Source organism: Sipha flava, unplaced genomic scaffold (genome assembly GCF_003268045.1).
Source record: "Sipha flava isolate LNK unplaced genomic scaffold, YSA_version1 2_pilon_pilon, whole genome shotgun sequence".
Lineage (NCBI taxonomy): Eukaryota > Metazoa > Arthropoda > Insecta > Hemiptera > Aphididae > Sipha > Sipha flava.
Genome location: NW_020272972.1, coordinates 1,310,794 through 1,336,455, shown reverse-complemented (window position 1 = coordinate 1,336,455; position 25,662 = coordinate 1,310,794). Strand labels below are relative to the sequence as shown.

General features: G+C 34.7%; 1 protein-coding gene across 1 annotated transcript in view; it reads left to right on the top strand.

Moving 5' to 3' along the window:
• The window catches only part of LOC112685998 (serine, glycine, tyrosine and glutamine-rich protein-like), a 34,023-nt gene extending 9,348 nt beyond the window's left edge, over positions 1-24,675 (top strand). Inside the window, exons 2-5 of the mRNA XM_025558089.1 lie at positions 20,421-20,933; positions 21,809-21,902; positions 21,998-22,125; positions 22,374-24,675. Of these exons, the coding sequence (XP_025413874.1) occupies positions 20,784-20,933; positions 21,809-21,902; positions 21,998-22,125; positions 22,374-23,333 (1,332 nt within the window). The 5' untranslated portion in view covers positions 20,421-20,783 and the 3' untranslated portion in view covers positions 23,334-24,675. The remainder of the gene's footprint in view (positions 1-20,420; positions 20,934-21,808; positions 21,903-21,997; positions 22,126-22,373) is intronic.
• Positions 24,676-25,662: the final 987 nt, after the last annotated feature.

Sequence of the window (25,662 nt, the reverse complement as noted above, 5' to 3'; positions counted from 1 at the left end):
TTCTCGTCTGGCGGCTGGAGTACGTATGTTACGCGGATAGGCACACGTTGCACCGCGACGCTCTGTGCGCGCCCGAAACGAGCACCAACAAGTAATGATGACGTTTAAAAACGCCTTTTCTCGTCGCACACCCGTGTGCGATGTACACTTGTACGTTTAGATCTGTACTCGTTTAACCCCCAAACCGTACGTCATCGTTCGCCATCACCGGTCCCCCTCCGATCACGTGTTCTTTACGAAATAATAATTATTACGATTACCCCCTCCTCGCGCTCTAGCCCGTTCCCGGTAAACGTATACCGCCCGTTGCACACGCGCCGTTAGAAAATCGAATAATTGGCCGCGGCGCGCGACGAGGGATTCCTGTAGGGATGTAAATCCGTGTTGCAGTGCAGTGCATCTCGGGTACAAGTCGTTCGCCATACGCCCAGTGGTGACGGACATTACGTGTATACAGACGCCTTCCGTGAACCGTGCGACGGCCGCACAAACCGACGGAGGACTTCTCGTGTGAGACCCGGCCGACTGTGAAATGGGGAAACCAAAACAATGGGGACATTTTTCGGTAGTACTACTACCTATGTGCGCGTACGGTGAAGTTATTATTATTTGTCGGATAACACCGGAAATCAAACTTATTGGACCCGAGCGTGCGCGTGCGATCGCATGTGTGTGTACGTTATTACAATAGTCGTAACGCGCATTTACGCACTGTTGCCAAGTCTAGGTATCATTATAAAAATTATCTCGGGCGCGACTCATCTATCTCGACGATTTTAAAATGTGTCACATATATTCGTATTACGAATTTCGTATGTATTTCATGTATGATGCACGCATATACAACCACACATAGCGTATTATACCATATCGATGTGTAGTATAAATTAATGCATTTGTGTGTGTGTGTGTGTGTGTGTGTGTATGTGTGTGCGCGCACCATGCACCGTGCACGATTATGCGTGTGTAGTGTGCCGGTAACGTATTCATCGGAGGCTACTAAATGTGTATATTGATATCCTTTATTATGATTATTATCGATCATGTGAAATGACACGAGTTTATTCCGTTCTATATTGTTGTTATTATATTATGCTGTATTTGCAACAATATTTGCTAAATCATGTTTTCCGCGGCTAAACTTTTAGGTAAAGTGTATATATATATATACTTTCAGTCTAACGATTTTTGAGTATTTATATAATGGTTTGATTTGAAAAAAATGATCTTCAATATGTTAAACCAGAACCATAAGACTTCTGAAATTTATATATAGTAATAGAATTATAATTTATAAGTCGTCTTTACAGTTGTTATTTGTGTATATAATCGTAATTGTTAACAAAATAATTGTATTTTCCATCAATAGTTAGAAACTAGAAAGTATTTACGTAATTTTTTTTTTAAAAAAAATAAAAGAGGATCATCGAAACTTATTTGTTTCAAAATATTGTTAGTATTCAAACTATTCTACGATTTTAAATACTTTTTCGATAAAATTTTTTGATTTTTACGTTTTTCAAGTAATTAAATATTTACAGTGTTAAATTATATACCATTTAAGAGTGCAAATTAATTTTTTTCTATTAATTTTTCAAGAGTTAAAACGAAGTTAATCTTAGGCATTAATATTTTATTGATATAATAACCTGTTTAAATTTATAATTATGATGCATCCTCCAAAATTACGCACATCAACATGTTGATCTTCGTCAGAATTTTCGTATGCTTTTCACAACTATTATTCATCAATACGATTTGTATGTTTATAAATTTAATACATTTCTATAGCAACTGTGAATGTACACAATTATAACTGTATAGCAAAACAATTGTTTAATTGCAGTGTTATTAAATTCTACAAGTGCTATGAAATTTTTATGTTTAAATTATCGTTCTAAAAACAAAAAGTACGTATATTTATAACAATAAAATAATTTTTCCTAGATATGTAAAAAGTGAAATGTAAAGCTAAATAATTCTTATCGAATGTTGCTCTCTTGTTTATTTTAAATGTATTTGCATTCAGAGTGTTCAAATATTTTTCAACTAGAAATGTACTTAACCGATCGGTCAATTTTATTTTCTTCTTTATTCGATATTTTATTGAATATTTACATTTTTACAAACGATTTATGGAATGAATATATATGTCGACGAACGGGAAACTATTAACAACTTCGTAAAATTGTTTTTTTAATAATTCAAAATACTTTAAATACATTTTTATGTTTCTTTTTTTTTTCTCGCGTTGGAATCAATTCTTAACCGAAGAAAGATATTTTCTACGTTTTTAGGATTTACTCGTGACAGCTTTTATCCTTTCAAAACATAAAACTACACTTCCGCCCTCACGTTGTTTCGAAAATCCTATTAGTGTTTTTTTTTTTTTTTTTTCGTCGCCTTTATTCTATACATGGGCGGGTGATGACTTCTTTTGCGTATATACACACACACACACACACACACACACACACACAAGATGCTTGGTATAGTGCTGCATGCCGCCACTGCGCTGATATTATCCCGGTCATATCAAACACGCGAAATCCCGCTGCGCACATCATTATATAGAAATGTGTGTTTTTTACTATATGTGTGTGTACACAAACACGAATGTTCGGTCAATGCGCGTCTCTTGGGCATGTTATCGATTTTGGAGGACCCTTGTTAGTACATGTATATGGTACGGTTTTCGTGTGCACAGTAAGTCTCTTGGCGATTTCTCGTAGATGTGACGGATTACGCAACACGAACGCTACTGCTACCGCTGCTTAGTGTTTATACGCTCCCGGCGTGAGCCGTACACTATACATACAGCGCGTGTACTGATATCGCGTGTTCCCCCTCGCTTAACTACCGCGTCTACCGCGTTTCCCGGTGACGAAAACGACAACGGCGCGTCGATGTGCTACTCGTACTACACAATACGTGTATAACATGCGCGCGTAACATCACGGCCATCTTTGATCGGCTGGTTCTCGTCGGAATCTATCCAACGATATTATTGTGTGTACGTTATCTTTCACTATTATTATTATTATTATTATTATTACTATTATTTTACTGCCCTCAGTCGTCCGGAAGACCTTTGTTGACACTTTGTTGGGTATTTTTATTTTTATTTTTTTCATCTAACAATGAAAAAATGTGTTTGGATCGCTTCTGGAAAACGCCTCATCCCGTACACTGTACGTGTGTATACCGTGCGTGAGTGCACGTGTAGCCAATCAGTCGTTTTCAATACGCACGTTCATCGCCCAACGTCCACCGACCGTGCCAATACGCAAACACGATCACGGTTACACCTAACCGCAGTGCACTATATTTTTATAGTAAACAAATTTGCCGTCCAAGTTCGGTGTACAGTGTTCGCCTGTTCGCGTATACGCACATGTGTATACGAACGTTGTACGGTATCGCTATGGGAGTATTACTATACGTCCGTGTGTGTGCACACAATATTATATCTAACAACGACGTGTTATTGTTTTATATCTTTTTCGTTCCGTCTATAGTATCATTCTCTCTTTTTTTTTTTCTTGTCTTTCTCTCTCCAAATAATAATACCTTCTCTCTCGTCCGCGCACGTACATTGCAGTAGTATTATATGGTAACGCTACAGCTACTGCTAGTCATGTGGTGTTATTTCCACTAGCGCGACGGACGACGGGCGCGTGCGCGCTACCACGAATAATTGATTTTTACCACCTGTGGAATACACACGCACACGCACGCACACGTACACGTACGCGTACGCGTACACACGTATAAGCGCGCGCACACGTACACGCACGCACACGCACACACGTACAACGAACGCTCAATCAGCAGACGACTCTACGTAACACTGTGTCGCTGTTGTTATCGATATGTGCCTTCGTGCTATGGTAGGACAAATATGTTTTTGGCAGAGAGAGGTATGGGAGGCGGACGACAATGAGACAGTTTTTAGGTAGTAGGCAAAGTGTGCAGCAGTGTACCGAGTATATATACTTATGCCAAGTAGTAGATTTCAAGTCGATTTTACCGACTTCGCATTTATGTATGGTACATGGATTTTGTCACAATTTAAATAAGACTTGTTTACAATACGTGTGATAAGTGTGTACTGACATGTTTGGTATATCTGTGAACTTATTACTTTTTTACCGTACAATTGACCGTATATGTTCGTCTATTTTACAGAATAATATTTAGTTTTAAATTTTTTTTTTTTTTTTATTCGAAGAAAAGGCTACCTATACACATACGGTTTGCACAATAAGTTATCATGATAACTGAACCAGAGAACAAGACAACATAACATAACATAACATGAATTAAGTGATTTGGGGACTTTTGAACTTAAATACAAATCGTTTCATTAATACCGTTTTTGTTTTATTTTGTTCTATGATGTTAAACATTCTATATTTCCCGTAAAATATTGAATACAATTATTTACAATTTTTATTAAAGTTTCATGTAATTATTTTAATATTTTCAAAATGAAATAACTGTCCATACATTGTTAACATTGTATTATTGATCAGTGAACACGAAGGTTAATTCCATCAAAGCTTTTCAAACTTACACAATTTAGTAAAAATATTTATATCGTATATGTGAATAGCTTAATTATTGATACGTAAAGCTTTTATTTTTATATTTTTTTAGATGAAAAACTGAGAGTAAATTTTGATAAATAAAGAGTAGATAAGACTTTTGACGTATTTATCAATAACTTATCATAACTCAAGGGGAGTCGATTTTTACTGTTTATTTTTTTTAACGTGTGACGTTATGTTTAGTTAATTCATATATTGATTATCATTTATCAGTGACATTAAAAATATCGGTGCACTATAGGCCATACACATTCAAATTTACTTAACTTCGTATATATTTTATTTACATGTGATAAATATTAATTGTTTTGTCATATTAATGTATATTAGAAAAATATATTGAAAAAGAATTGTATTAAATTCAGTTCCATATTACCTGAACAATTTTATTTAAAGTTTATTCGTATCAGCACATTATGCAAATCATAATTCAAATTTTTTTAAAAAAAATATCAATTGGTTTTAATGTGCTATGTGCAGGCTATTACATGTGTTGGTCAATGAATAATTACATGTACATTTGTATTATATTAATTCATTTGTCGAATACAAGTTCATGTAGCGGTTAATGACTTGTATTTCTTTATATTTTGTTATCCTCTATTGAATACCAGAAAAGTATATTGACACACCACGCATAGTTTAATATATTTATTATACGTAGTTTTTGAGTAGACTAGCTTAAATATATAACTTAAATATATAATTTTTTGAACTTAACACTGCAAAAACAATGAGTCCTGGGTTTCCAATTTAAGTTTAAAATAGTAAATTAAACATAATTGTAAATAGGTATGTGTGTATAATATATTAAAAAATAGAGTTATAATTGATTTAATATATTTAAATAGGTCATATTTAACTATAATAAAAATGTAGAAATATTATGTAATTATTTAATTTAAAGTTGCTTTAAGTATCGTATTTCAAATAATTTATCCATCACGGAAAAAAACGCGTTATCGTGTTAATTTATTTACAACTAGTTTATTGAATGAATGGTACAATATCATCTCAGAATTCTTACTTCTTTAATTATGTTTAATAACATACTCAGTTTAACCAAATCGCAATATTTACTTATCAGTTGTAATTCAAAATATTGTTCATGTTATATATGTATAATTCACATGATAAGCCTTTATAAGAAAGAAAACGTTTAGAACCGGGTTTAGAACATTAATTTTCCAAGTCGTTACATTCAAGCATTACATTAAAAAAGTAATTTTCGTGTTTTGTGTTATAGAAATCAATTTGATTGAATTTAAATAAAATACAGACGTATTGCGCTATTAAAATATCAAAATCGAGATTTAATGATAAAATTCCAAATATTGTTGATGTGACTATAAAAATAATAATTAGTGTCAACTATAATTTTAAGTGTCAAACTACAATGTGAGAAGCTACTAATTCCGCGTATACAATTTTTCTTGATAGCCGATTTAATTGTAAAGTAATATTAACATTGATAACGGCCATTAATTGTCAGAAATAAATAATATATCGAATTACATATACCACATTTAGTATATCGATGACGCGTACTTAAAATAGGTATACACAAACTATGAAAGTTTAAAATCTGGAACATAAAATTATAAAATAATTAAATTTAATTCTCATGGCAAACTATAATATTCTATTTTCCTTAAAAAGAAAGTAACTTTGTGTTTTATACGCAGTAACTGAACATTATTATGAACTACCAAACTTATGGGATTTCTACATCATAATACACAATATGATATAATCGTTTTTTAGGATTTCTGAGCTAAGTATTCGTCAATAATATTTTCCCCACTTATCGACTACTACTTGTTCGACCATCGAAACCACCTTTATAGGGTGTGGTATACAATTCATACATACACACACAAAGATATGACTTCCGCAGGGCACAGCTTGGAAATTTTCGATTTCACGACGTCAACCGACGAACAGTTTTTTCGATTACAGAAACCGTCGTCAGCCGGTTGCCGCCGAGCGTCCGTATCGATTCGGCAGTAGAGGTAGCGGCAGTAACCGTGGCGGCGTCAGCGGTGTAGGCGATTTGCCCAGAAAACGATAGGGTTAAGAAACTTCTGGCTCGCGTCTGGTTAGTTAGCCGTCGATTTGTTTATCGCAGTCTTATTTATTACGCATGTGCCTGTTTGGCGACGTCTTGTAACAGAGTGATCAACGAAAAATATATTTCTTTGAGTATGTAGTTTATGTTTACTCTTTCATTCTTTTCAAAAATACGAAAATAATCATCACATAGCGTTATTATTCACGATCTTTTTAAGCTTATTTTTCTCGAAATGAATTATGCCTTCGAGAACATCACATAAATTACACACGCGTAATTTGAAATACAATTTGAACGTACATTTACGTACTGTATAGGACTCATTATATCGTGGTATTCGAAATATTTTTTAGAATAAAACTCGGAAAACCAATATTATTTATAATACTCAAAAATATCTATCACTTATTAACATTAATATGGGATAATTGGAACCTCAAGCGCGAAATCAAAACAGAACATCATTTTTCACGCGATTTCGAATTAATCATAGTTTCATCTAATATATATAAACCGCTGTTAATAATAATTATGATGACTAATGATAACTAGCGTCCCATTTCCATTGGGACGAATTTTATGTACACGGGTTTCTTGTTTCAAAGTTAACGAAAGCTCGCCAGAGTGTTCTGGGTTGAAGAGAACATGAACCTCTGTGGATAAAATTGATGTTTTTAGAGGCCTCTGTGTTAGAATGTGTGCGTGCGTGTGTGTGATGATGGTGGTAGATGTGTCGGTGGGGACGGTGATGGCCTCACTCATGGAAACGGTTGAGGCGGTGGCAGTCGTCGTCCGATGAAAATCCATAAAAACTGAGAAAAAAAGGAAACGGGCAACTCCCTCGGCGAAACGGGGAGGTATAAACGCGGGGCGCGCGGGCAGCGAGTGCTCTGTGTATAATAATAAGCGCGGGAAACGCGTGAAGGCGAAGGCGACGCACTGTTATGTTGTACTCGTATAGCGCGCGCGCGCGCTCGCGTATGGAGCGCCATCTGAACAATCCAATACGACACGGTGAACCACGTGTTGAGTCACGTGTAGCAGCGGATCGCCGTTTTACACTGGAGGTAATCTTGTTCGTCAAGGGAGAGAACGCGTCGTCTACGTACAAACGGCCAGAGGCCGTGGGGTTTCAGCAAGTGCGAAAGAGAAAACTTTCTTAACATTTATATATGTACCAACTTAATATATTTTATTTTCTTGTATATAGTTTCCGCAACAGCGCTGGGTCATATCCGACGATTCTATATTTAGGGGTAGTTTTCTATGAAATAACTTGAAACTTTTATCATCTTACGTTTATTTGGTTCTATTGGTGACTTTTGGTGTGAAGTTTCTCTAAATCATATACATAGATAATAATATTATATATATATATATATATATTTAGATGTGTTACGGGTAAAGTTCGAAAATGGGTAGTTTACACAATACTCGGGTAAAGTACACTTTTTCATATGAATAGTATAACGATCCAGTATGCTATGGATGAGGTATGAAGGAGAAAAAAAAACCAAATCACATTAATTCAAAAAAAAAAAAAAATGATTAATTAAGTTATTATTTTATTTATGAAAAAAATTTAAAAAATTAAATATAGTTTTTTATTGGAATAGTTCAGATTCGGGTGGCATTTTGAGTTGCAAAATATCTCCCCAGATTTACATTTACTCGTACATTTATTTGTTAAAACAATTATTTTTACACAAACATTTTTTAAAACTTTGACCACCCTATTTCACACAAAATTTTTTTTGTAGCCGATACTTTTTATTTATTAATGGTTCATCATGATTTATTTGTTTTTTATCACGTTTCTTATTTCAGATATATATTTATATCTATGTTTATATTTATATCATAATATTTTGATTCCGTTAAATTTACCGAATTTCTTTTCATTAATTAATTTATTAAAACTCTCATAAAATTTCTCTTTTTGAGAAGACAAGTTTTTTTAAAAAAAAAAAAACTATATGATCAAACATTAAAAAACCAAATAAGTGAACTCAAAAACCGATAGCACTGTACTGAAGTTTAAAATTATTATACAATATCAATGCGTACGATTATCATAATGTATAATTTATTTATTTATCGTATTTATCGTATTTATTAATATTACATTTAATATTTTGTCATACTTTATTTTATGAAAAAATGTTGTCCACTCAAAGGTAGATAGTGTACAAATTACCCGGTTAATATATCTACAAAATAAACGTTTTACAAATATGTTTACTTTATCCAATAGACATAAGTAGTGTTCATATTACCCGGGTGATGTGTACATTACCCGATTTTCGTACTCTACCCGTAATATATATATATATATATATTATTGTTTAAAGCAGAGTTTAAGGTGTAATCATGAACAGCGGTGGAATCAGGAAAACTGTCAAATTCGTTCCGTCATTTAAGTAGTTTAAAACTTTAAACATATTTGCAATGCTTAAAATCATCATAAAATCTAACATTTTGCTTTTCAAATACACATAAAAAATTAATTGAAGATTGTTGTATGTAAGTAAAATATTTATTGTACACGCAACTGTCGAAACTCGTAGAACGGTTGATGATTTATTTGATCTTTGACTGATTCAAAGCCCCTGAGCATCTCTGTATTTTAACTACAACATTTATTTTTCTCTTTTTTAAGAATGCATGATATTATGTGTTTGTACGTTGAAATATATTCGATACGGTCTCCTCCCTCCAATGATTTATTTATTTATCTTTATGGGTGGAGCCTTGTATAATAATTTAAAACATTACAATTTACATAATTAATAAAAATTACACACATAATTTTATAAAAGATAATAATATAAGTATAATGATAAGTATGTAATATTGGTAGTAACACTTAATTTCATCAGTTTTAATAAATGGTCTACCAATAAGATGAGACAACATTGCTGCATGACTAAGAAATAGTCACTGGGAGGATGATTCATTTTTAATATGAAATCTGCGGAGGATAAAAATCGTTTTTTTAATACGTTGTAATTAACTTTTGTCGGTTATCGTAAAAGGATCCCTTAGAACAGACGCATATTTCAATACTACCACTAAGCAATAGATAGTTTTCAATATTGAACTCCTTCGATGTACATATTATGAACTCAAGCATTTTTAAAACTTTGCAAAATTTAATTTCAGTACGTGAATGAAAATTAGAATCAGTGTTAAAAGTAACACCCAAATATTGTTTTCTATTCACAAAAGTTACACACGAACCGTTAATTGAAGAAGAATAATTAATAGTGGAGTGATGCTCTATAAATGACATAGAATGACATTTTTTAACATTAAATTGCAATCCAACAGTATTAAATTATACGAAAACATTTTAAATCGTAGGCAAACATAACTCACAATTTTTGAAAACTCTAATTATGTCATTTACATATAATGAAAACAAAATCGGGGATAAATGTCCTCCACGTAGAACTTCTGAAGAAATCTTAAAAATGAAAGATGCTTTAACTCATTGGACTCTGTCAGACAAGATTTGATTATAATAATCAAGATTTATAAATTATGATGATGGTGATAAATTTAATATTAATTTAAGTTAAAATTTATTATACATATTTATGTGTGTATAAAATTTGGTTATAAGTTCAATATAGAGTATTATTTGTTTATAAATAAAATGTAGCTTATTGTATGTTTACCCTGCGCTGCGCTCGCTGATCGAGAAACGGTATTTATTGTTATTTACTTGTACGTACGAGGTACGAATTGCTGACGAGTATATTTGAGTACTCGTGTGTGTATTATAACATGTGCGCACAGCCATAACATAGGTGTTATTATGTAGTTTGCATATTAGTGCAAAAATAAGTAGGAAGAGGGGAGGTCGTGCGTGTTTTTATATCAGCACAAACGATGACGAAGTCGCCTGATGGCCGAAAAATGAAAAAAGGGTTTTGCAATCGATTGAGGTCGAACGTGGCAAATATTCCAACGAGAATATTAACGATAGGCTAATATTTTGTTATAGTACTTGCATGCGTGATGGGTATCTTACATGTATTACAAAATGTATACATGTATAAATGTGTGTGTATGTAGCTTTTTCTTTATGTTTCGCAATGCTATTTCATTTTCTTTTGCAGATAACTACTAAACCGTAAGTCCGTACAGCGTATGTACGTATATTGTTTTGTTTTATATATTTTTTTTTCACATTTTCTGCTATCGATTATTATTATTATTATTATTATAGTCTAATCTATAGTCTAATGCGTAATACTGTATATTGATTATAATATGAATTACGAATAAAAACCTCATGATTAGACCTCTCTTCCGTTCGTTGTGTAATCAAACCATATGTTCAATAATCTAAAATAAAAAAACGTAGTTCAGATAATCACACCATATTCGACTTAAAAATGACACTAATTTAGCTTATTATTTTTTGTGTATTTAATACATCGTTTATATTTAATGTCCAATGGGTTTTTTTTTCGTTATTGAAATAATGATAATACTTAAACTTTGAACAATTCTGCTGTGTTGTTAAATGTCATATTTATTTCAAAAATTCTTTTAATTTGTACTTATTATAAATTTACATTATAAAATATTATCTTTTTAATAGCGTTTCAAATAAAAAAGGTATTATTATTGTATAATTGAACTATAAAATTAAATAAAAAGAATAATTATCTTAAATATTTGATTAACCCAATTAGATTTTTAAATTATATTCGCACTTTTTTAATTGTACTCGTTAAATTGATGGAATATAGTTAGTTTCTAACATGAATTATATAAAAATATATAAATATATATAAATCACTCTTAATATTTAATATACATTTATGTATTTTTTCAATAGGTTTACATTATTTATATAGAATACCAATCAAATTCTACGAAGTGTTCTGTTGATGCTCATGAATTATCTACTTAGCTGAATCGGTTCTAACATTTTTGTATTAAAATTAATTACTATTTTCGTGTGCAATTCATTTTGGATATTTAATATGTATGGCAATGTCATATTTTGTAACAAAATATTGTAATCGTTTAATAATCAATTATATTCAAATGTTTGACGTATCATTTTACTGCTGGACCCATAAATTTAGTATTTCATAGTGTTATAATGTTTTTTTGTTCGTATTATTTTTGATTTTGTTATAAATAATTAAATAATATAGATTGCAAATCGGTTCTATATAAAATATGAATTGTTTGGAAATTTAAAACTGAATCTCGTTTAATGGTTTTCTCATCAAAATTTTGAAAATGCATTAGTAATGTTAGCTTAAGTGTACTCGTATGTACACGTGATTGCTATAATAATGTTTGACGTACAAATTACAAATTTTATTTATAAATCGTACTTTTGTCGTAATTTTTCATTTACGGCAAAGATGAAAAAACCGTCTCAAAAAATGTTCATTAGACCTTTGTTGAATCGTACAATCTCGCATTAATAGTAGTATACACTATTGTAGGTAACAACTTCTCTTGGATGTTTAAGCAAATGCGGTCAGCGACATGTTCTCGAAAGCATTTATAAAACATTGGTCACTTGTTAATGATCGTAACGTGCGTGCAGTACGCAGTGTTTTGCTAACCTAAATATTGCGTTTTGAAATCCGATAGCCGGGTTCGCGTGAGATTTGGTTCTGGAGAAAAATAATATAATGTATAACGAGAGAAGAACAAAGCGTTTCGGAGATTGCGGAACGCGTATAAGTTGCGATACATCCACAAAAACGTATAACTATAGTGTACGTCGTAACCGTATAGTAGTAGTGTGTACTACTACTACGGGGATATCTGAAAACCGTCGTCGTCGTCGTCCGCCATAAAATACCACTACAACGCGCGTATTACGTATGCGATGTGTTGTACAACGACCGCGACGCGAAACCGATGTTATATTCTTCGCCAGTGTTTAGCCGCAGTGCGTGACACGTACGTTATTACGTTACAATCAGCAGCAGCTTTACGATTGTGGTACAGAAAATGCGTTGAACACATCGTCGGTTTGTGTGCAAGCCGTACCGTATCGCGCAGCCACGTGCAATAACGCTTATCGTTTGCACTCTCCGCGATAACCCCGGGTCGTCGTCGTCGTCTAGTAACTAATAATCGTTACACCCCCTTGCACCTGCAGCGAATCGATAAAGTACACGCGGTACGTACCTACTCGTATGTTTCCGGTCGCCGTCGCCCCTATGTTTCCGTAGGAAAACGTAAATTGCACCCGGTATTTTTCATGTATACATTTTTGTGTAGTAAATTGCGCCCGGTATTTTTCAGGTAAAAATTTCTGTATAGTAAATTGCGACCAATAGAAATATTATTTTTACGATAGTCATATAGCGTCACCAAGAGAACACCACTAGGAGGTGACTATCACTGTCCTCAAAAAATGTGTTTTTTTTTTTGGTTTACTTGAAATGAATAAATTAATTAATAAAATTAAGAAAATTAATATATTTTTTTTAAATATTATGGTATTAATTATAGTTTTTTAAATATTTTTTGTTAGGTCAAAACTGTTAATAATAAAAAATACAGTTATAAGTTATCTGCATAGTAATGAGACATCATCTTCACATATTCAGCCCTCGTAATAGTGTTTTCATTGTATTGTTGAATAATTTTTTTCCATTCTTTGAAATTTTTTTTCTTTTTTTGATTTGATGTTATGAAATGTAGGAACGAATGAAATGTATGAACCTACAAGGTTAGGTATTTAGTTATTAGGTATTAAAGGTATTGATACTATTAATGTTTATATAAATTTCAGATTGTAACTCTAATATTTTGTCCATAAAATTATAAATATGAGGTTACTTGGATAGCTAGCAGATACTATGGGCGCAATTTACTATAGTATTTTTACTACCTACTTAATGTGAGCGCAATTTACAAGCGCCCGTTTCCGTGCACGCACGTTTATAAACGTAATAATATTACAAATTTTACTACGCGTATATTATTGTTGTTATTATTATTATTATTGTTTTAATTATTATAATATATTTGTTAACGTGATCGCGTCTTTCCTGCCTACACGCGCGCCTCCGATGCATCGCACCCGCACAAATATAATTCACCATTTTATCAGCGCACATGTGTACGTCTGTCTGCTTGCTGCAGCACACACGTGTACGCGTATTATAGAGGTGCACGGCACGCGGGTGGACGTGCGTATATTGTATTTAGCGAGTTCGGTCGACGCGTGCGTAGGTGGGTGGCCTACAATTTGCAGTTTTGTGTACTTCACCACGCCGAGCTTTTAAATAAACAAATGTTTGTTGTAGGCCACGATGAAATCCACGGTTGAAGGTGAGCTTTCGATATTGGATACAAATGTATCGTAGAAATTATGTAATTCCTCTTGTGTTTAGTGTTAACAGATTCTGCAATATTTGCTCGTGCGTAGTGGCGTAGCTAGGATTTTCTGAAGAGGGGTGTTAATTATAATTATTAAATATTATATATAATACGTACGAACTAAAACTTTTATTTTAATTAATTAATATGTATACATAATGTATGTAATAGAGATGTAATGTATATTCGAATTCGGATAGCTTTACCATAAATTATTCGAATATTTGACTGTTCGAATATCAGTATTCGATGCTATAATACCTATTATTAAACGTTTTGTGTTGCACGAAAACGTAAACGAATTATTTTCGTCACGTATTGTCGCAATCGCGATAATGTTAACCTGTATATATGTAATTAGTATTGTACATTATTTTATATTTCATATTGTATTACCGATTTACCTATATTCCTATAATAATGAAATATATGATACAACTCAAGGGGGGTGTCATATCTACCAAACACCCCCCTTGTATACGCCACTGCTCGTGCGAGTAACTGTTTTTGTTCCTACAACGAATAAGATTTTGTTACACACTTTCAAATTTCGTGGTGGACACAGTTTTAGGCCCTGAAGTGGCGTACGTATACACCGGTGAATTCATTTTTCATAGATCCTCATTAACGATGTATATATATATATATATATATATATGTGTGTGTGTGTGTGTGTGTGTGTGTGTGTGTGTGTGTGTGTGTATACTATATTATGTACGATTTTAATTTGTGATTTGTGACCGATGTGTGAATCCGGACGTGGAGAAGAGGAAAAGAAAACCCCGCGCACGCGTATTATTAATAATATACGTATTACAGTAATATATCATCGTATAAACATTATACTACGCGTTTTGATGCCATTGTTTACACGGAACGTGCGGTCAGAGTTGTGTGTATATAAATGTGAAATATGTTATATTTATTATGTTAGACAGAGGAGGATCGCGGTTAGATTTATTAACAGTATAACGATCGGTAGACGCCCTTTTCCTTCGCACCATATAATAACTTCGTATTTATAAATACGTAATCGTAAAGCGATGCACACTTCCTATATGTACATTATGTTATTATTTAATGCTTGAAAACGAAAGCTTTGGCGGCCTTTAAAAGAATAATTATATAGATTAGTGCGTTTTACACATACACAACTCGCCTACCAAACCCTTATATTAGATAATATTCGGTTACCTACCCAAATGTGTATTCGGTGCGTAATCATTTATTAAAATTATACAACGATTTAAAGTAGCTGTTTTTCATGCGGTAGGTGGCTAATAAGCTATCGATGGTTTCCCCATGCAATATTATGTTATCGGATATCCTATATTTGTTGAACATTTTTGGCATAATATTATTGTTATTATTATAGTTCTAGGAATGTGTATGTTGTTTTTTTGGTTGGTCTGTTACGTGAGAGGGTTGGGAACGTAGTAGTGATTTTTATTCACGACGAAAAACAGTAATTTCGAATTCGCAAACACGCGTCGCGTTGTTGTGTATACGGCAATGGGTTTAACATCGTTTTTCGTAAATAATAATAACAATAACAATAACAATAATCGTTAAAGCGACGTGTGGTGGTTGACGAATTTAGTGGATTTTTTTTTATTTTATTTTGTAAACCGTGCGCACGTGGTGTTAAAATCACGCAACAGCGGCGGAAGAGACGAGACCGAGGAGGAAAAAAAAATGACAAAAACATGTTTACACGCGCTTATATATCGTACTGCAATAGAATATTCTCGTCGTCGTTAATAATTCTCGTCCGCGCGTATGATGTGTGTGTAACAGTAGTAGTTATGAAAAGTGCGCGATGCTTTTTAATATCAAATTGCAAGTGACTCGCTGCCCGGTGTCGCTCGATAACGACAATGATGTAACTGAAGCGGTAGCAGCGGGCGGACACGTACGATTGGACGGATTTGCGAGCGGTGGAATAGTGCATTTTTGTTCGCGGGCAGCAGATCGGGATTATTGGTACACAATAAATCGGCGGCGGCCGAACGGACGATCTCGGAGTCGATCTATGTTAGAATTTATTTTTTGGCCGCGTGCACGAAAATCAATCGCGGTGGTTGTGAACAAACTGTCGATACATTTTATCTGTATAGTTCTTATCTTTTATTGTGGTTCATAAAAAAATTTTCCACGAGAGTCGATCTTCAAAGGTGAAGTATATTTTTCGTTGGTCGTGGCCGAAAAAAAATTTGGCCGCCTCTGCAATAAACGTGTGTAATACTGTTGCGCTAAGAGATATGTCGTAGCGCGGGGTGGACCGTTGAAAAGTTTTTGGCTCGTGATTATGTTGGATGACAACTGTATTGCCGTACGGGCTGTTGCGGACACCGCAAAAACCTACCCGACTGCAACACACCTACGGTGTCGTATGTACGCAGCGCACCGTATGATTTTCGTGCATATGTTGTACGACGTGCGCAACGTGTTTCGCGTGAACACGTATCGCGCGTGTACACCGGAACACGTACGAGGTAAGCAAACCGCTTAATGTGTGCCGTGCGCGCGCGTGTGCGAACGTCGTATGTGTTCCCGCGTATGCGTTCAAAACCGTGTTCTCCGCGCTCTACGGACCGGTGAAATGAAATGAAATCCTCTGGAACGCGCGCGCAGTACGTTTGTAAATGCAACACGTACGTCGCGTACCGGAAATGCGTTTTCGCGCGAGGCCAACGCGCGCGCATATAAATAGGCAGTTATTATTGTCACCGCAGCAGCCGTCCGCGATTTATCTCTAGCGATTCGCTCTCTACAGGTACGGCCACGCTGCACGCGATTTGCGATGCGAGCGATTTATCTAGCGATTTTTTCAAAACTACAGAATCGCTATGACATGGCCACATAGAGCGCGTTGTGGGATTTGCGTTTTGCGATAAATCGCGTCTATCGCGTCAAAATCAAAATGGTTTGTTTCTTTGCGGTTAATCGCTCTGTAATCGTTGTTCAATCACCATGTCCCGTCCAGTCGGAAAAGTTGGCGTCAGCAATTTTCATGAAAGAACCGATTTGGAGGTGTTTCCGTCCATACGACAGTATTCAAAAAATGTATCCGGGTGCTTTTGAAGTTTATTAAAAAGAGTGTGAAATTCACCTTCGGTTTCTCGGTGTTTATTTATTTCATGCACCCATAATCGTTGTTTAAATAAGTCAACTTCAGCTTCTAATGAAGCACAATTTTCAGATAAAAGTATTTTACGTTTACGATTCGATTTGTATGAAGTCATCTCGACGACTGGTGACAAACAACTAGTGATTATATGTAACAACCTACTTTGACATAGCAATAAAAACGCGGAAGTGGCCACACCAAAATCGTAAAAATCGCTGGACAATATCGCTCGTCTAATCGCTCGTATCGCAAATCGCGTGCAGTGTGGCCGTACCTTACGGCTCCGACGTCGTCGGCGGGTACTGTTGTCCGTACGAGATACCAACCGCCGCATCGTTATCGTATACTGTACTATACGTGCGCGGGTATTACGATTCCGCTCCGAAACACGTACCCGTGGCGTATATGCCCTCACGTATTCTGTTCGTCGAAGGCGTTCAGAAAATTATAATACTACCGTGTACTCCTCCGGAACGTGAACAGATATTTTTACTACCGGTACACCGCCCGTATGGTAAAATATTCCTGGTATTCGCCACTGGTGTTCGGTACACCATATCGTGTCTTCAAAATAATTATGTTTAATCGTTTCCAGTGAACGTTAATGTGTCCGTACTGATTACAATGAAACCGTTCGTCCGATTCGTCTTGGTGAATTCGATTTTTTATTTCTTTGAACGGAAAACGTAATGACAGGAAAACGATTAAAATTATCGCGGTTAATGAATGCGAACAAAAGTGATTATCGTGAGATGCAAATAGTCGATGCGGGCGAATTCCAACATTTTTTTCGTATTAAATGGTTGTTAAAATCAACTTGGTAAACATTTCTAATCAAATTCTAAATGTAAGATAATCGTCGAATTCAAATACGGGAAATTAATATTTGTGATTGTACTTAAGTCCTTTATTTTTGAATAAAAATTAATGTATTAACCTTTTATGTACTTGATGTACTATAATATATATTTTATACATAATTATTCGAGTTAATCGACTGTCTAAAAATCCTTGGAAATGACAAATTCTGATCATTGACGTTTTACTATATATTTGTCTGGCTCGGCAACACCAGAAAGATTATCTTTAGAATACTGATACTCTATGTGGACATAATTTCGATAAAATATAGTCTTCGGCAATGTAATATATAAGATTTTTTTGGGGTTACAGACAATAATTTTTTTACTATCGTCACCTCAACTGACAAACAATATAGTATTTCGTCACTTAGAATAATGAATTTATTTTTCTTCTAAATGTATCGCACTCTTACTGCGGTTAAAGTACAGTCTAGTAGAATTTTGCTCTTTTCTTCCCTCTTTTCTTTTTTTTTTTTTTTTTCTAGCTGACCGGATTGATTTTTACAAGTAGGACTTCTCACGCGCACGTTAGACCCAATCACTTCTAGAAGTCTTACCGAAACCTATTTCACTAAAAATATTATATTATTTTCACATCCCGACAAGAATGTATTCGTTCTAAAAACTCAAAACTTTGATAACTCAGAAGAATCGCCGTGGTTTAGAATTTGGATTGTTGATAATTTAACCTATAACTGATTAAGAAATTGGTTTTCTTCATTAATTTTTTTTTGATACATATTGACAATAATCATTAAATTGAATTATTAATATAATATTAAAAAGGGTTTTTAATTCGAATAAATAAATATTGATGTTTCTTATTTTTACCATCAAATGTTCACTACATACATCAAGTGTTTTTTGCGAATGTCTAACCTATACTTTTTATAAACCGTATTATTGTCTGAATACATGTGAGTATAAATAATTATTAAAACAAATTAGATAACTTGAAAATAATGTATAGAATTATAAAACTACGTATACCAGTGAAGTTAAACAATTTAAGTTCTTATATTTTTTTATAAAACCGTAAATAAATATAAAATAATTTTCAACGATACGTAACATCATATTTTTAATTAAATATTTAATAAAGTTGCTTTTAAAATATTCTATTTGGTTATAAAATGAGAGTTAAATTATTAAGTTAGGATCAAAGTAGATTTAAACATCGTCGACCCAACAAGCAGGTAAAAACACTGATTAATTACATGTTTAATTATATAATATTATCCCTAGGCAGATACTTAATTAAATCGAGTGAAAATGTGTTGTACGAACAGCAGTAACATTTTAATGGAACACCAAGTGAATCTCATAAATATATTATTAAGTGGACATAACTTTTAAAAGAAAAAGCTCATAAGATTTAGGTAAAATGTATATTCATTCAGCAGTAAGGTGGTTAATAATAAATAATAGATCAAAAGTTTTTTTACAAATTTATCTCGTAAAAAAATGCTTAATGAATTTTCTAGATTCTCTACCACAAATGCTATCTAATTCATAATAAAATATTTTATCTTGGATAGTATTATATATATATATATATATATATATATATATATATATGTAAAAAATGTAATGCTACCGGTTACGGGTTACAAGAAATTCATGTAAACAAAAATGTTGAGTGCCTATCATGACGAGCACAACGTATAATTACGTTGAACGTATTGTACTTTAAAAGGTACGAAGTTTTAGGTTGTATTGTGTACGTTGTTTATTTATTTAAATATTTAACATGAATTCAACATACGATTTTAATACACTCGTGATATTAGAAACGATGAAAACCATGAGCTAGTTTTAAATCAAACGTCGTATATAGGTATAACCTATGTATGTTTAGACTTGCGCAGAACATTTTCACTGAAATACATTTGGTACTTATTTTTTCGAAAAAACAACTTACAGTCTTTTAATGTTTATATTGATTTTTGTATTTCAGCATTAACTAATTATTAAAGTCTTCGTGTCAATTATATAGTTGCACCACTTCAATGCGTTTTCAATTTATTAGTTAATATTTATATCTAATTATTATTATGTAATATCAATTATAACTGAATCACTGGGGGTGGTACCGCACGCCCTGCAACCCATGTGGGTGCGCCTATGTGTATACACGAATGTACACTCGCCCGTGCGTATAAACGCTCGAAATCGAAACGAATTGCGAGCGTTACGATTAGGTATTTCTCATCGTGTGCGTGCCCACGACGGTTTCAGAAACGTACAGATCAAAGATTAACTAAAGATTTTCTCCAAGAGCCTATGTATATTGTTTTACATAAGCGCATTCATACGATAACGGATTGATTATTTATTATTATTTTTTTTTTTTTTTTTGTTTCGCATTTCAGAAGGTACAGAACGTCACCGTTGACCGTTTGAATTCGGTGTGCGGTTGGCCGAAAGACGAAGTTCACAGTTTTGGTAAAGAAAAACTGCGGCAAGATCACGGTGAGATATCGAAACACCAAGATAACGGTGCGGAACACGTGCGACCGCCTCTCGATCACCGTGACTGTCAAAGAATCGACGAACGGCGGCGGTTGAGTGGCGGTGGTCCGTTCGTCATCACCAGCCCCGGCGTGACCCATCAGGTGATCTGCAAGTCGCCGAACCGGACCGTCGGCACGACCACCACTATCACCACAAGTCACCGGTCACAGCCGACCAACGAGACGACTTGTTCGGTGGCACGCGACAGCGGTTCGGTAACCATGTTGCAGCAGTACCAACAGCAACCGGACTACACGCCGTATGGCGGCATCGGATACGGGACGCAGCCCGACGCGGGTTACTTCAATTACGCCGCTTCCGAGTCATCTTGGTATGGTTCACCCTCACCTGGCGGCGATCACGGGCAAATGGTAAGCTCTTTTTATTATTTTTAACCGGTTCTCCGAAGTACGGGATTGCGCGTGAGACGGCGAAAATACGGTTCACTTTGTAGTGTTTACACTACAGCGATATTCGATAGTTCATACTTTGCGGAGCGTGTGTAATACCTTTCGAGAAATATCCAAGGCGTTCTTAGTCTTCCAATGCATGTTGAATAATTATGTTCTTATGCGAAGAATCGTTTTGTATTCATTTTGATTTATTATAAATTAACGTCAGACGATAAACGAAGAACGGCTATATTTTATACGAGATTTTACATAATAGCCTATATAATCAATCGGGTTCGCTCAACATTATTGTTATTCTTGAACCACGTTCAGGGTTTATAAAACAATATAATATTACACTGTGGTTTGTAGAAAATTCAAACAATATTATCTCGAGTAATTTATTCCATTATCAAATTAATTACCTTAATTAGTGCCTGAATTCGTATGTTATCCAATTATAATATAGAATAACATTTAAGACGAACATTTTTGTTAAATTATTGTATTCCAACCATATCGATATCCCGCAAGTATTTTCTCACGGAAGCCTTGTGCGTAGTACAAACTCGTTTCAAAAGTTGATAAATTTTTTAAAATTTAAGTACGCTCTAGATTTTCAATTATGTTTTCGCAGTTATCCGGACTGGAATAATTAAAAAATTACTCAGTGTACCTTTATAATGCAACATGACGAGTTAGTCTGGGTCAAAAGAGTAGAAGTCCGCGAGACGTTTCGGGTTTATTACTGAATATGAAACATTCGCGTGATGTATGCGGAGTGTTATATTTTAATGTAAAATGAGAGAACACGTCAAATTGAACTTATGATTACATTTAAATTTGTATTTCAGCACGCTGGTTTATCACATAACGCTTGCAACACACATATCGGTGACAGTACCGGAAATTTCTTGAACCATGGTTATCAACAAACTACGTCGACAGGTGAATTTTTTGTCCTCTTATAAAATCGTGCTCTGCCGTTGTTCACGTTCAGTGATTTCTGAAACTGACGTAATCTATTTACACGTTTGTTTCAGGAGCGACAACATCTTCGGCGGAATCGTTTGCCAGCAACAACCATCCGGTTTCCCAAGCTAATATGGATCCCATGGCAGATTTCTTGGGTGGCCATCAAAACATGAACGAAAACGACAAGATCATCAAGGTAAGCGTAATGTTTGAAATTTATATTAATATTCCTCGTCTTGTCATCCGATTCGGCGCGCGCACACTGTTTTGTTTATATAGTTTTAATCGAAGTGAAAACGTGTGCGTGCCAATCATATACTTAACCTATCCATGCATCCAATATATGTCATTATCGGTCCGTTTGCATTTCTCCGTTCCGCCGTTCTGTTAATATCGGTTTTTGTTTGTTGTATTTTTTTTTATTTCTTTTTATCGAATCCTCAGGAGGAGTCCATTGACTGGCTTTCGAGCATCATAAACGATGAAGTCGACCACGGTAATCGACAAGACGTTGGTGACGGGGGTAGCGGTGGTGGAGGAATTGGAGGAGGTGGGAGTGAAGGAGGAGGAGGTGGAAGTAGAGGAGGAGCAGGAGCAGCGTCAGCAGCAACTGCAGTAGTTGGTAGCAGCGACGGCAGCGGTAATGTCAAACTTGGCGACTTGCCGTGTAAGGGCCACGAACCCAACGGTCGATTGCCCAACTTCCATCAGGCCTTTGGGTCTACCGAGATAGGCAGGTTTTCACAGCACGAATATTACGAACCGCCGAAAGATGCTTCGATGAATGAATGCCAATCGGCCGGCCAGCCAGGAGTGTCTTCGGTGCCCGGTTCCGGGACCGCTCAGCAGGAAGAACGGTCGTCCGTGGCCGCGTTCGAACCACCACGGCTGCAAAACCGGCGGGGCAGGACGCAACGTGGCGGCGGCCAGCACAGGCGCAACAAGCAGACTCGGGCAGCGGCCGCGGTTGCCGCCCAACAGTACACCGGTTACGATATGTCCGGTTCGGCGGCCGGTGGTGCCGTGGTCGTCGGCGGAAGGCACTTGCAAGTACCGCCGTACCACCATGACCCGTACAGCCGGAACCAACACGCCCAACAGCAACGTTACCACCAGGAGTATCATCACCATCACCAGCAGCCGACGCCGCCCCCGTCGTTGTATCAGAACCACCAGCAACAAGAGTATTACCGACCGTCATACGATCGGATGCACTACCAGCAACAGCCGCCGCCACCACCGCCCAACCAATACTACAACAACCGGGAACAGTCGTACGCCAGTGGCGGTTATAACAACCGGTTTCATTCGTGCTGTTCTACCGAGCACATAGCTAGGCCCAACCATCACAACTACGGCCCGGGGCAGTACTACGGTGACTACAACAACTACAACCAATGGTGATGAGAAGGAGGACACGTCGCCTTATCACCATCGCATAGGTACAGCCGCCGTCGCCGTGCCATAATCATATTTATAAATGAACTGTCGTTTTTAATGTTATTCTAAAAGACAAACGAACACAAAGACATTTCCAAACCGGGGTGTGCAGCAACCAGCACTCCCGTAAAATACAAATCACGTCGGATACTACAACAAGATACTATTTTAAATAATATACTATCTGTGATACGATGATGGTAATACGTATTTTATGTATTATCGCACGTTATTATGCAACAACAAAATTCGTGGCTTAAATTTAAAAAAAATATATCTATATATTTATATATATATATATATATATAAATATATATATTTATATATATATATATATATATATAAATATGTATATTTACTCATTATTTTGGACAAGTCAATTAATGTTAAAAAGAAATTCCCGATTTATTTACTTCTTCTCGCTGTAAAAATATATCATAATAAATAAAAATTAAAAAAATTAAAAAAAAAAATCCTTGGCGTGTAAATAATATTCAGACGACAATTAATACGATATTAAACAAACTCGTTGTTGTCGTGCGTCTTTTCGCCCTGCGATATGCAATCGCAACATCAACACCGCAGATACCGCATAACCGCTATTTTTACAATACATAATCGTATTATAAACAATACAATATTATGACGTATAACAGTTGCGGGTGGCAAAAATGTGGTCGAACTGTGAGATCTGTTTCTTCCTCGGTGAACTGTGATGATGGTTCCTGAGCTGTGCATGAGTTCGCCCACGAAACAAAAAAATGTATAGTCCACGATCGCAATCTTGTTTAGTTTGATTTGTATTCGTATTTAATTCGTATAGTATTTAAGTCGTTGTGCCTTATTAATTAACAGTTAATGTTGTAAAATGCACCATTATTATATACATAATTATAAATTATTATGTTATACATGTATACATATAACATGCATATATTTTATATGTATAAAATATCGATAGTATAAACGTACTGCGGAAGTGGCCAAGCCGTGTTTCAAAGTCCAGCGCTGGTAGTTATTAAAATGTATTATTTATTATTATTAATATTGTTTAGTTTTTTTTTTCTTTCTCTCATCAACTCCGTTTGTATTTAATAAACGTAATAATATTGTACTTCTACAGCTGCTGGTATGGAGGGAGCGAAATGTAAATTGAAGCTCTACGCAATTTTGTTTTAGATGTTTAGAGATACGGCAGAGCCTGTGTTTATATCCTACTAATATTAGTTATCCGCGATTTGTTTGTATTATTATTATTATCATTATTATTATTGCTATTATTATATTATTGATGACATTGATTTTACATGTAGTCTTCCTGAATATATTATATAGGTCTGGTTTTATTGTTGTATTATCAAGATAATTCGTTATTTGAGCTTCCCCCGGTAACCTCAACTCAATAATTAATTTACAGTCGATGGAATATTGATTTCACGATTAGATTTTAATATTATTACTGTCATTATTATCATTATCTATACATTTTGTTTTTGGAAAACAATAAATTTTTTTAACAATTAAAAATGAAATTTAGGCTCAACTATGTACACGGACCAATAGTAGAATTTATATCTAATATTCGAAAACAGGTTTCTGTCCCTGATGATTAAATAATTAAGTTATATATTAATATATTTAATGGAACATAAAAATAAATAAAGCCATTTCTAGCTTCGTGAAATCAAAAGAGTTAAATATAAATATAAAACTATAAATATAATATTATTATTTTAAAGGAAATAGTATTTTATCGATGTAAATAATAAGTTTTAATTAGTACACTGCAATCTCAAAAATAAAATATGATATTATTAGGTATAAAATTAAAGGGGAACCGGTCCGGTGGTGGTGATGGTGACTTGTAGTAGGCTCGACAAGGTTATAGTGCGAAGTTCGTGTTAATCTCCTCGTACATAATACATAGATTCGCGTATTGGATAATTTTTGCCGTTTTCAGCCAATCAGTTTTCCAATGCATTTTTACTTACATATTATATTATTTACTCATGCCATTCGATTCTAACGCGATTCGATGAGTAAATGGGAGATGGTCGTTTGCGTTTTATTTCCACATTTTATACCTTCTCGTCAAATTTTTTTTCAAGTTCCTGAACCCCGCGATCACGGTATCGATACTTGTACGCGGTATAGTACCCGTACACACGGATATCATATATTGTATTACGAACGCATAGTCGCTATATCATTATAATGTTGGCCAACGATTTTGTTTTTGTTTATTCTCTTCTCTCGGTCGTGTAGGCCCGCACGTTTTTGTGCGCTTCGTCGC